General features: G+C 42.8%; 1 protein-coding gene across 1 annotated transcript in view; it reads right to left on the reverse strand.

Annotated features, from left to right (window-relative positions):
* The window catches only part of LOC311006879 (pleckstrin homology domain-containing family A member 5-like), a 257951-nt gene that overhangs the window by 23606 nt on the left and 219830 nt on the right, over positions 1-14515 (reverse strand). Inside the window, 5 exon segments of the mRNA XM_083999886.1 lie at positions 1219-1272; positions 3177-3296; positions 6635-6718; positions 11356-11597; positions 12795-13081. Coding sequence (XP_083856012.1) covers positions 1219-1272; positions 3177-3296; positions 6635-6718; positions 11356-11597; positions 12795-13081 — 787 coding nt within the window.

The raw sequence follows: 14515 nt of genomic DNA on the forward strand, positions 1-14515 counted from the left end.
TCAAACCAAAGTCCACACAACCATACAAAAACATGTACACACCAAAAGGCTAAGTTATGTTTAGCTGTGTTCAGAAATGTGTTAAAACAGTTGGTGAATAGACTGCTCTGCTATCTTTAATGTACATAATGTCTGACTGAACCTCTTTGTTCCTCAATAAAAAAAGTATTTTTACATTTTTCTAATTAGGATCCAAACTGCTTGTCATTTTCGCCTACTTAGCCCGTCCGAGGCCGTGCTCTTCCCACAGCACATGACCTTTTCAGAGCCAAGCAGTCGTATTCAATAATGCAAAAAGTGTGGGAAAGAGGATTCTAACCCACGGGCCAGAAATAAACAGCACATTTAAATGACTGCCGTGATCAGAGTATGTCTCTGTGAACCGTCGCCTGCTTAATCTTCCAATTAGCCTGCCACACTCAGCATGCTGCAATACGTTAATGAGATTATAATAGTAATAAGAACCTCCATATTGTTTCTAAGATTAGCCACAGAAACAGTTACAAACATGTTGTTTGTATCTAGAACTACACTAAGTGTAACCTTGTGTTTTTTTTTACACCACCAACATATTTAATGGCGGTATACAAATTCCCACTTTTGTCTTATCTTTAGAGTTTCCACAGTCACATTCACTTTCCAGCACTTCAGTCTGTTGTTTGAGTTGTTCTTGTCTGGAGAGTACAGGGCTGACATTTGCAAGCAATCAGCACGGCTGAGTGTTGCTGCACTCGGGCACATACAAATAAGGCTGCGAGTGACGTTTAATACAGCTCCAAGTGCTGTGCATATATAACAACTGTGATGGCTGTGAAAATTACAGCAGCATTACTGTGATAGCTATTTAACTATCCATCCTTCAAGGAACTAAGCAATGTTAATGTCTATCTTCGCTAATTTGCTCAGCAGATAGAGCCGTCCTATATATCTACTGGTAGATATTCCACTGCATGCTCATATTGATTTCCTATCTACCATACTGCCTTGATTTCATTTTATTTAAGTGCCTTATAAATTTGGATGACTAATATGAATGTAGTGTTGGGTGACTCAGCTAAACTAGATATTACATAATAGGACATAGGTCCACCTTTAAGTGGAAATGACTATAACAATCTTAATATAGAGTTGTTTTTATGATAAACAGGTAAAGAAAAGTATCATGAAACAGAGACAGCAAACTGGCATGAATTGATACTTTGCATCAGAAGATCTCACCTGGCTGTCCAGGTAAATAAGGTTCCTCTGGAGGTGATGGGAAAGTACATCAGTCTGCAGTAGCCGCAGAGCAAGGAGAGAGAGGAAGCAGGAAACGTGAAGCCAAGTTGTTTGCAGACAGGAGGAAGAGGGAGGTGACAGAGAAAGAGAAGGAAACGAGGAGTCAGAGGTACACTGCAACTGGAAGAGGGAGACCATGAAAGGAAGAGGAAGAGCAGGGTGTGATAGAAGATCATTTGAGACACAGGGCTGGAGCTGTATGTGACTGAAAATCATAAAGGAAACAGCAGAAGCAGGGCCTTGGTTTTATTTTGAAGTTAGGCATTTAGACTGGGCCAAGTGCAGTAGTAGTATATCCATAAAAGCAAAATGCAACGCAGTGCCACAGAGATGGAACCAAACTTTGTGAAATTATTCTAACTCAGATGAAAGCATGTGATTTTAACAGCCATTAAAACTTCTGCTCTACAAAACCATCTCAATCAGACCTCTTGAGTTCCATAAAATATTATATGAAACATTTATGAAACATTTGTGTCTCTATCTGTTTTTCACAGTTTGAGGTTTGACCAGCGCTCTTTTAACTGCGTCATCTTCTTGCACCTTCTTCTTCGGATGAGGAGGAGAATTTCCACCAGCTGTTATCTTTACAACCCGTATGCTAATATTTGCATAATAGCAATGGATGTAAGCATTCCATGCATTCATTTTGTCCTGTTTGGAGTTTGTGCTACATTTCGATGGAAACTCCCCTTGCTCCTACTGAGGTATTCTTATCATAACGTGCTGTACACCGAGAGCATGCAGATTGTTGAGCTGCCACCTATTCAGTAAAGTGCATAAGAAAATTCACAAAACGTCAACATGACAACATGCCACAGCTTCTTCATATTCATTTACACCAGACATGTTGCACACTTCCTGCACATGCATCATAAACTCACTTGGAGTTTTCCCACATAAACCATCTTATCTTAATCGAGTTAATACAGGAGGACAAATACACAGATGGGTTCAAACCAACACTAATGTCACACATCAAGCTGGAAAAACAGAGGCCATGTTGTTTAGTGCATCAGCTCTGATGCACCCATGCTCTCCTGCCACAGCCGACCACATGCATTGACAGAGGGAACGCTCCCATGCAAAACACATGCAAAAGGAAAACCCAAGAGTTAAAGCACCGAATTGAATTTGGCGTGTTCACACAGGCAAAATGACACTAAAGTGTCCCAGAATGCAACAGTTGAGTAGGCTTTGTCTAATCGGATGCCTCTGGTAAATTTAACGGAGGCTTTGGAGTTTGGGTTTATCTTTAATTATTAAGATTTCCTTGGGTTGAATATGATTTTGTTGCTCTGGTGTTTTAAGACTCCTATCATCTCATAGTAACACCTGTACTGACTGCATGTCTATGTCTGTAAACATGACTAGTTGTATTTGCTGTAGGTGAGAGAACTGATGTAGGTTTAAATTCTAAACTCATGTGTCCTCACTTTGGATTTAATATCATATTATGTGAGAATAATTGTTTATAAATATAACTTCATCTACTGAACATGTTCATGATGCTGTCTGGAAACCATGAAAATCTCTAAAATGGTGTTGCAATAGTTTATCTGTTAGATTAAGACATTTAACTGATAGAAACTTCAGTCTGCTGGTAACACTTGAGAACACTGAGGTCCTCAGGATGTATCCTCTGTGGACCATGAATATCTTATTTGAGCCTGGATCAAACTGGTGAAGCATTTGACTTGTTTTGGTTCGTTGTGAACTATCAGAACCTCTCAGAACACACCAAGCTTCAATTTATTCACAGCAAACAACCCGTCTCACACAGGGATCATCCTCTGGCGGACACAGAAACACACAAAATGTGGGGGTTTTGGCTGGAGGGGAAGCACAAATGCGTACATGCACACACACATGTATGTATATATACACTCAGTGCTGACCTTGGCGTTGGGCCCCTCCATACCCAGGGCCATTAGCTGAGCTACTGTGTGCTCCCGCAGGCTGTTGAGCTCCGCCTGCTGCCGGCGGAGCTTGATCAGCAGTAGGGTCAGCTCCTCGGGCTGCACACAGCAACACACAGAGGGGGGGAGAAGAAGAGCTGCCTCACTCACATCAACAGCACCCACCACCCAGAGGAGCCACTGGTGCCAACACAACGCAACGCTAGTGGTTTCAGTCCTCACATCGGAAAAGGTTCCTACATTTGACATGTGACTGGGTGAGAAGAACATTCGGTAACACTTTACTTGAATAGGTATTCATAAGATTGACATAACACTGTCATAACCATGACATAACAGCTGTCATAAACATCAATGAATACTTATGACAGCTGTCGTTAAGTGTCATTCGGTAAGTTATGTCACTTTTAATGCAAAGTTGACATTGTTTGAGATGTTTTTGTTCTGACAACTTGACATAAAGACAATTTAAACTGTCATAGCAGACCTAATTGCCAAACTTTAAAAATGATGTCACGTTCTCATAACAAGGACATCTCAAATAATGTCAACTTAAGTAAAGTGTTACCGAACATTCAGCACCAGCCAGATCATCGGATATCAGCAAGCCGTTACTGACCCCATGATCTCAATGCTGGATTCTCGACTTAATCCATCACATATCAGCAACATGGGTCAAAATAACTGAGTTTCACTGTCTACTTTCAGTTTGTGTGATAAACTACTGGACAAGGTCAGAGAAACACTGGGTTACTTTGGTTTCAGACTAAAAACACAGACAGGCATCTCTCTCTCTCTCTCTCTCTCTCTCTCTCTCTCTCTCTCTCTCTCTCTCTCTGTCACACACACACACACACACACACACACACACACACACACACACACACACACACACACACACACACACACACACACACACACACACACACACACACACACACACACACACACACCGGAACAACATCTTTCTGGAATAAGCCGGTGCATATTCTCATTTGTCCAGGTCATAGTATTTCAAAGGAGGTTAAATCGAAAGCAACTGGACTTAGTTATTTGTCTAGGAAGACGTTTCACCTCTCATCCAAGAGGCTTCATCAGTTCATGTACGCAGCTGACCAGGCTGGGACTGGTCCAACTATCTGGTGTGGAGACTCACTATTTAACCTCTTGTGTGGGCGTTTCACAAGGGTGATGATGTCACTGGTTCCCTTTTGTGCTCCAAGTGCCAACGACAGTAGTTGGAGTGACAGTCGTTGGTGGGAAGTTGGTTTCGACTGTCGTTAGTGCCCTATTGTGTTCTAACGACAGTCGTTGGAGTCACTTGCCACTTGTGAACAGTAGTTGTTCTTTGAGGCTAGATTGTTGAGTCTCCTGGGAAGGGATGAAAGGGCAGCATTGTAAATTGGGGATAGGTGGTGTCTCAGACCTCCTCCCCTGTTGAGGGATGGTTTTTCTACTTTTACAAAAATGGCTTCTTTAACTCCTCTTTCAAACCATCTGTCCTCTCTGTCTAGGATTTGGACATTGCTGTCCTCAAAGGAGTGGGCTTTCTCCTTGAGATGTAAATGAACAGCAGAGTCCAGTCCTGAGGAGTTTGCTCTCCTGTGTTGGGCCATGCGTTTATGCAGTGGTTGTTTTGTTTCTCCAATGTAGAGGTCTTTGCATTCCTCGTTGCATTGGACTGCATACACCAGATTGCTTTTGTGGGTGTGTGGTGTTCTGTCCTTGGGATGTACCAGTCTCTGTCTGAGTGTGTTGCTGGGTTTGAAATACACAGGGATACGGTGTTTGTTAAAGATCCTCCTGAGTTTTTCTGATACTCCAGACACATATGGAATGACTATGTTTTTTCTCTTGTTTTGTCTTTCTTTCTCAACCACTTTGCTGGTTTTCTTTCTGGAAGCAGCTGCAGTTTTCACAAAGGTCCAGTTAGGGTAACCACAAGTTGTGAGGGCGCCTCTCAGGTGCTTGTGTTCTGCCCCTTGGGCCTGTGAGCTGGTGGGCACGTTATCAGCTCTGTGTTGCAAAGTTCTGATAACACCAAGCTTATGTTCCAGAGGGTGGTGAGAGTCGAAAAGTAGATATTGGTCTGTATGTGTGGGTTTTCTGTATACCCCAATGTGGAGGCTCCTGTCCTTTTTCATATGGACGTCACAATCTAAGAAAGGCAGACTATTGTCCTTGACATCCTCTCTGGTGAACTTAATGTTTTTGTCCACTGAGTTAATGTGTTCGGTAAAAGCTTGCACTTCTTTGGTTTTGATTTTAACCCATGTGTCGTCCACATACCTGAACCAGTGGCTCGGTGTTGTTCCTTCAAAGGAGTTTAAAGCCTTGTTCTCTACCTCCTCCATGTACAGATTTGCCACAATAGGGGATACTGGTGAACCCATGGCACAGCCGTGTTTTTGTCTGTAAAATTTGCCGTTGAACTGGAAGTATGTGGTGTTCAGGCATAAATCCAGAAGCTGGCAAATATGTTCGGGTTTGAGTTTTGTTCGGTTTTGCAGGGAGTTGTCTTGTGTGAGTCTTTCCCTTACTGTGGCCGAAGCCTCCATAGTTGGAATACAGGTAAAAAGAGAAGTCACATCGTAGGATACCATAGTGTCATCTGGTTCCATTTGTATGTCCCGGACTTTACCCACAAAGTCTATAGAGTTTTGGATGTGGTGTGGGGTGTTCCCCACCAAAGGAGCCAAGATATTGGCTACGTGTTTGGCTATGTTGTAAGTGACATAGCGTTAGAACATGTCGTTAGAACACAATAGGGCACTAACGACAGTCGAAACCAACTTCCCACCAACGACTGTCACTCCAACTACTGTCGTTGGCACTTGGAGCACAAAAGGGAACCAGTGACATCATCACCCTTGTGAAACGCCCACACAAGAGGTTAAATAGTGAGTCTCCACACCAGATAGTTGGACCAGTCCCAGCCTGGTCAGCTGCGTACATGAACTGATGAAGCCTCTTGGATGAGAGGTGAAACGTCTTCCTAGACAAATAACTAAGTCCAGTTGCTTTCGATTTAACCTCCTTTGAAACATCTTTCTGCTGAGGTCTCGACTGCCAACAAGCAATCATAGTGTTATTCACAGTTTGCTTCAAACAGAAACATCAGCTTCACTCTTGATTGTTGTTGCCTTCATTTGAGAGCAAAGGCAATTTAACCTGCGCTGACGTGACGCATTATGTGTGTGTGTGTGTGTTTGTATTGTCATCCAGCGACAACATGGTATTGCCCATAATTACACTGATACTGCCGAAACAAGTGGAAAAAAGAGCAAAAAGATGCTCATAACAAAACATCTGAGCTGTGTGTCACTGTGGGTTGTTTATTATTATCTGGGTTATTCTAGTCACATTTCCGTGCGAGCAGTTGGGGTGATAGGTTAAACGGTACATTGGTGCGTGGGACGAGAGGGTGTCACACTCACCGTCTTGCCTTGCAGGGACTGTGGGGTGATGGTCTGAGGAGGGGGGCCAGCTGCGATGGACCGTCGGTCAGCTGGGTAACCGTACTGTCGGAGAGGGATGTACACATCTTAGAGTCACTAAGGTCAGGCCATCTCCATGACATACAGCGGTCACAATGTCTGTTAATGTCAACAGTTCAGCAAGTGGAAGATGAAATGATCTCCAAAAGGCAGAAAGTTAAACATGAAACACTCTATTTCAAGCAATATCAATGTACTACTTTTGTTTTCTACTATTTTAGAGGGAAATGGGAAACAAAGCAGCACGAATGGGAAACCCAGGAGACTAGAGCTCTCAGATAGCCTAACTTTGACCAAGGTTACCACTATTTACACGCTGATAGGTTCCAAAGGGGGGGCTACTAGGTACTAACTATGCAGGGTGCCCAAACTTTTGCTGCAGGCCTTTTTCCTTTTCTGTCATTTTGAAAATGTAAAAGATGAAAATAAAAATGATACTGTTTAAAATATAAAGGCAAGGCAAGGCAATTTTATTTGTATAGCCTGTTTTTACAAACAGTTTGTCTCAAAGGGCTTTACATGGCATCATAACAACATCCTCTGTCCTTAGACCCTCACATCCACTGAGGAAAAACTCCATAGAAAACCCTTTTAAAGGGAATGTATCATCTGCAACTTTATGCCTTTTGGAGATCATTTCATTTTCCACTTGCTGAACTGTTCACATTAATAGAAATTTTGACCTGGGGTGCCCAAACTTTGGCATGCCGCTGTAAACCAGTGGTTCACAACTGGTATGCAACAGAATTGCCCCACGCCGCCATGACGACCTCAAGTGCTTCTAAAGTTGCCAGGAGGTTTGTGGAAAGATTGTGGCAGAGAAATGTCGATTTCAGTAAATTATTATTGTATAATGAAGTATTTTTTAAACAGCCAAGCCAGTCATTGCTCTGCTGACAGATAGGCAATTAAGGGTGTATTTAAGGGCTTTCTCTAGCTTGATGTAATATTCACTTATCAACTTAATTCAGTCCAGCTGGAAATAGATTGATAAGTTTTCATTATGTTTGGATTAAGCATCGTTTGCACAGCAGTAAGCTGGACTTTGAATGTACGATAAAATGTCAAAATCTACAGTCGGCTCTTTAAAGTTTTGAGTTCACTGAACCCATTAAAAGAAACCTTATGAACGCGGCCTTTCACCAACACATCTCTTACTTGTTTACACTCGTCTCAGTTACCGCAATTCACTGTTCACAGACCCTACAGATGGATGGAAACACAGCAGCTAGCAATCACATTTACATGCATAGTTGGACAAAAGCATCTGCCAAATGAATAAATGTGAATTTAATGTAAAAACTGAATTAGCATATGCACACAATACGCGAGTCAAACCCCAGTGTCGCCCAGCAACAATAAACACAAATGGCATAATGTTAGTAATTGACTGACAGTAATGCAAGTATAACATGAATTGCCGTTAATTAGCTAATGTAGCAGCAGCATTGTGCTGCTGTTCCACTAAACTGATGCAGCGTTGTAACCAGGAGGAACATCGCTGCATCAAAAGAGGGAAAATATAAAAATGAAAAGGTAACAATGGGAAACATTCAGTCGCAGTTTCATCCTGTTATCTGTTCGCCGACATCTGCTGTCTTTGTTCGCAAAACACACACACACACAGAAAAAAACCCGACTCAATTAATGTGAGTGTAATTAATTCAGCTGCTGCGGACAGTGGAATAAAAATAATTTATCACACTGAGGCAGAGCATTGTTGAACTGAAAAAGACTAAAGGAAAATAAACATCTCTCTGAGAGACTTTTAATCTTGTGTTCAATTTTACATAAAGGACGGGGTAAGTGAGGCTTGTGTATTGATTGATTGATTGATTATATTCCCTGTAGCTGTAATTTCAACCACTAAAACACATTATCTCAAGCCTGAAAGTGGCTCCTAGCATGATTATGAACTGTGAATTTGTCCATTTGACGTGAACATGTGTTTCTACTGGATCCACTACTCTGTCTGTCTCTACACTCCACTGTTGCTTAATCCACTGAGAAAACCTCAGTGGCTTTTCCCTCTGTCCAGCCGTGAATACAGAGCAGATGTGTGTCGCCCGGTGTATTAACGTGAGCTGTCTGCTGTGTCTCAGTCTGCGCCGTGAGGTGTCACCGCGGCTCACAGCCCCGGGCCCGGGATTGGACCGGGGTTTTTAGACTTGTGACAGGAAGATTGAACTCATCCACTGAAGTGAGAATCATCCACCGACTGCAAACTCTTCTCTCCGCATCCTGCTCGTGTCTTTCTGGAGATTCTCACGAGGGGAGGGTCGGAAGTTAGGGTTAAAGAGAAAACTTCTCGCCTCTCTGTCCGAGTCAGACTTCATTATAGGGACAGGACGTCGGAGACTCTCGGAGCTGTCACTGCACCCGGCGTTTATTGGTCAAAAATACAGTGTAGTGGAAACGGTGCAACTGTGTGATAAGATTTTTATTGGTACATGAGCGAAATCAGTTATCAGCAGACAGTCAATCAAGGCTGAGCTGTCTGTCTTTATGAGGCTGAAGGTTTTTCAGCTGAAAGACAAATTTTATTTACTATTTTACAGAATTACTCAGAATCAAAAGCAAAAAAAAACAACAGATATCTGTCTCTACGCTTCAGCACCGTGAGCTGATCCCTGGTGTAAACAACACCAACTTAGAGGCTGGAATGTAGCCTTGTTATATTGTGTTATGTTGTGTAACGTATCTAACTGAATCCAACTGTTCACTTGCTCAGCTGATGTAGACAGGGGTGTGTGTCTTTGCCTTGTTTTCCTCAAGTCAACAGTCAGGCTCTTTGGTTTTGTTGACACTGAGCAGTAGCTTGTTCTGTGTGCACCATGTTATAAGATGGCCCAATTCCTCCTGATATGAAGTGTCCAGAGTTTTCTCCCTGTCTGGGAACACAGTCATGGGTGTCCAGAGTGAGGAGAAGGGGGCTGAGTATACACATGGGTGTTCAGAGGAACTGTCTGGGGTCTGTTTGTGAGGAAGTCCAAATCCAACTGCAGAGAGCTACATTTGTATCAAACACGCTCAAATCAACAAACAGCTTCCTGATGTGGGTGCTGTTGTTTTCACGGTGAGTTCAGGGCAGCCTCTGTGATTCTGGATGAAAGTGATGAAGGTCCAGAAAGAGGAGGAGATGGAGGATCAGCTTGTGAATGGAACATAGATGGAGTCATTTAGTCACTAAAGACTCTTTGGGTACAAGGATAACGGCCGGTGACTGGAAGCAGGTGGGAACGCTCTCCTGAGACGGTGATGTGTTAGAAATGTCAGTGACAGCATCATGGAGCTGATTGGTTGATCAGCCCCAGCAGCTTTCTACTCATCTTCACCCTCAGCAGGATTCTTCCACATCTGCTGTGGATACTGACGGAGGCAGCAGCTCTGGAGGTGGAGTCGACTTTACAGCTGACTCTTTGTGCAGCAAATCAAAGTATTAAGCTCATCAGGCAACATGATCTCACACATGGTGGTGGTGGGGGGGTCGGGTCTCTTGCTTTTGTAGCCCTGTGATGTTCTGGATCATCTGCCACACATCATTGGAGATGTTGGAGTTGAGATCTCTCTCCAGTCTCTGCTCATGTCTCCGTTTTCAGTCCTGCTCTGACAATGTCGTTTACATCCTTGCTTCCTGATTTGATCGTCCTTGTTTCCATAACATCAACACTTTGCTGATGTATGACATCATTGGTATATTCCTCATGAGTATTAAACTAAAACTAATGTTTAAAATTTGACCTGCTTATTTTTTTTTAACATAGGGGAGCGCCGGGTCGATTGATACACTTTTCAGTTAAACGTCTTTTTCAAAGATGACGTTATGTACACAAACATTTTTATCATGCGATCAACAACTCACATGTGTATTCTCTTAGTTACAAGTGTAATTTAACACATATGTTAAATGATCGCGCTGTTTTATAACTTTGAACCTAAGTTGACATTTATCTCAAACACCCCACCTATGCGGGTCGTTATGCGGGACCCTCGGCATTTTCCCCTCACTTTGCTGAATATCTGTTGATTCATGTCATAAACACGTTTTGTTAACATTGTTAACATTAAAAATATGTGGTGTTTATTAAAAATACATGTTGTTCATTCAAATTGGTTGTTGTTAATTGCAAAACAGTTAGGCTATTAATTTGGTGATTTATACAGATATTGATCGCGCAATGTGACCACAATCACTACGCACGGTGGCGTGAGGGACATTTGAAACAGCTGTATCAATCGTCCCTGCAGCGACTACTGACACTTCAACCTGTTTTGCCTGTAAACTTCAAAACTATGACATTGCATACATTAGGACCTGTTTATGTACGAATCTATCTGTTGTTAGGTCATATTATTATTGCATGAAACACACAATACAACAATTTGATCAAAAAAAACTACCGCACCTAACACTTTACTTTCCGTAGTCAAAAACCGGTTCGCGCTAATAACTTTTGAATGGCGTGACGTCATTTCACAAGCTTTCCCAGGATTGGTCGGTGTTGAGTGCTGAAGTTAGTGACGAAATCTGACGGCTCAAGCTTGTGTGGTTTTCGAGGAAATCGCTGTGTATCAATCGTCCCGTGTATCAATCGACCCGGTGCTCCCCTACCTATTTGTGCACCTGTGGTTTATATATTAATATATTCCCTTCCCTCTACCTTGGCCAGCTGCGTCCTTTGCCGTCTGTCCAGCGTCCCGTCGCCCCTGAACACCGGCGACGACACCTCGGACTGAGAGCTGCCGGGGTTGTGAGCGACCTGCTGCTGGCGGGGGGGAGAGAAGGTGCTGTAGAGGGCCAGGGAGCCGTGAGACGGTGAGGTGGGGATGGAGTGCGTCAGGGCGTGTTCAGAGATGTTGCCCATAGTCTTTGTGGAGGGCAGGGTGCCGTAGTGACCCGCACCTGCAAGGAGGGAGAGAGGAAATCACAGAGGAGTCAAAAACAGCTTCTGTGATAGGTTTGAAATTGAGATAGAAACAGAGAGGTCAGCCTGACATGAAGACACAATGCCAGACAGGAAGTAGTGTTATCTCCAGGGCAGGCTATACCAAACTTTAAAATGAAACTTGATTATTATTGAGTTGAGCCCTTTCCATTTGAAAAACCAACATGGAAGTCGGAAAAATGGACGATTAATAAAATTAAACGAAAATACAACCTTTATATATTTATATGTTAGAAATTCCGACTTCCGAGAACATGTATGTACAAGTTATAATGAGAGTCTATGGGCAAAGATTTTTGCGCCCTAAGGCAGAAACACGTGACTAATTGGTAACTTTAGACAATGTAGAACACGTTTAATCTACATTTCTATTGCAGGTGATACATTTAAAGGAATAGTACACCAAAAAATGAAATTCAGTCATTATTGACTCACCCTCATGCTGATGAATACTCCGGAGTAGTTTTTTATTCCTCAAAGTGCATCTAGAGACCCGGGAGAGGGGTTCGTAGTCCAGAGTTTACTCAAAACTACGTCATTTAGGACATTTTTACAGCCAAACCAGTCCTGTATTGCAGTCTGACGTTCACATGTGTAAACGTGAGAGCACGCCCCAGGGAAATTCAATCCAGGACTGTTTAGGCTGTAAAAATGTCCTAAATGACGTTGTTTCAAGTAAACTCTGGACTTTATCCCTTCAGGACACTTGGATTGCAGCGGACGAGCAGTGTGGAGGAATATCACAAGGATTTTGTGTAGTTTTATGGACCTTTTTGTGTCGGGCGCTATTGACTCTCATATAAGGATTTCGTTGGACTAAGAACCAGCCTCCCAGGTCTCCAGATGCACGTTGAGGAATATAAAACTACTCTGGAGTATTCATCAGCATGAGGGTGAGTCAATAATGACTGAATTTCATTTTTTAGTGAACTATTCCTTTAACCCACTTTAACCCTGCTCAAAATATACTTTTCAAAGTATTTTTATTTTATTTTTTAAAATCTTATTCAAGGTACTGGGGAGTAGTGGGGCGGCACCCTAGTGCCCTCTATTGACCAGCCTCCACTGTACCGGTCTGTGGTCTGTGTAGACTACCTGAGGGCGGAGCCAGACTCTGCCTGGACCGTCTGTGGTCTGTGGTCTGTGTAGACTACCTGAGGGCGGAGCCAGACTGTGCCTGGAGAAGGCCTGTCTCTGCTGCCACTCGTACAGCTGCCACATGGTGTCGTCCCTCATGGACCTCCTCTTCTCCGCCGTGCCGACGGTGGTGGTGGAGGCGGGGCGCAGCGCCCGGTCGTACACGGAGCCCGCCACGCTGCAGATGCTGTCGGGCCTCATCATGCTGTTGCGCGGCAGCGTGCGATAGCCCTCCGGGTAGCGGGGTACGATCTGAGCCCGGTGGCTGGGCATGTTCCTGGGTAAGGTCTGGTAGGATGTGATGCTGACAGGGAAAACACACAAACAGATTTATTTCTCTGGTGTAGAGCTGCATCGGGGAGAAGCAACAATATTTCTAAGTTCTTTTGTTTGTGTTGTGAATTCATAAACTGGTGGTAAAATTTTAATATCTGAGTCTTGAAATGATTTCCAAACCACATTAAGGTTTGGAGTAAAAAGTAAAGTATGCCTTTATTCATCCCATGACGGGGAAATTCGCAGTACATCGTAAAGAAGTTTAAACTGGCTTGATCTGCTTTACAGCTGTACAGCAGCACCTGATCTTGATTTGTGCTGGTGGGCTCATGGAGTTCAACAAGTAATAAGCACAGCCTATCACCTGCTGATGTCTTTAGGGGACAGACTCATCATGTCAGTAGTCAAAACACTACTTTTTTTATAATGACTGCACCTGAGACGGCTTCAGCTGTCTCTTCTACCAAAGTAACGTTAGCTCTAGTGTCTCATCATATTCACACCAAAATATAGTGATAATCCACACTGGCTACTAGGTTTATCATTTATCCTCAATTATCAACACTTAACCAGTTCACTGTTTGCTACTGCATCTAATAAGACATCAAACACGAAAACTATTTTCATCCCAAAGTTAAGGCCAGTTAGCTAGACAAGGCAGTTTTTCTCAACATAGCCTACTGTTTTTGCTTACACTATTCAACTCCTGACATTATGTCATCAATCATAACAGAGTTCTTCATTAATCAGCTGTTTTAAAGGGATAGTTCACCCAAAATTCAAATTTCACCTCCTCCATACCTCCATACTGCTCGTCTGTAATGTCCCTCTTGTATTGAAGCCCCGACATGAGAAATTGTTCCGCCGGTTTGCACTGACACAGGAACACCAGTGAACTGAGACACTGGGAGCTTCCGCTACAAACAAGCTTAAAATATAGACTTATTTAATTTTTTTCGGAACAATTTCTCATGTCGGGGCTTCAATACAAGAGGGACATTACAGACGAGCAGTATGGAGGTATTTGGATGTTTTTTGGTGTGTCTTTTTGGACGAAGAATAGTGAGCACCATTCACAACCATTATATGGACAAATACTGCTGCGCGGACCCCCCTGTAACTCAGAGAAGGGACGGAGGACTCTGAAAATTCTCACAGCTCTTAGTTGACATGAGGGTGAGTAGATAATGAGTGAAATTTGAATTTTGGGTGAACTATCCCTTTAAAGGACATACTGTATTTCAGTGTCATAATGTGATTTGTTTTCTAGTGACAAGAAGGATTTAGCTAACAAGCTAACGCTAATTTTACACATGGGTTAACCACTGATGCAATGGACACTTTAAACGAAGAGACTCTATTGTTTCCAGATTAGTTATTTATACCTGAGTTAACCATTAACAATTAATAACATTTATTGTATTTTAAGCAGTTTACTGTCAGACTTTGGTACATGGTTGAA

Source organism: Trachurus trachurus, assembly GCF_905171665.1.
Source record: "Trachurus trachurus genome assembly, chromosome: 23".
NCBI lineage: Eukaryota > Metazoa > Chordata > Actinopteri > Carangiformes > Carangidae > Trachurus > Trachurus trachurus.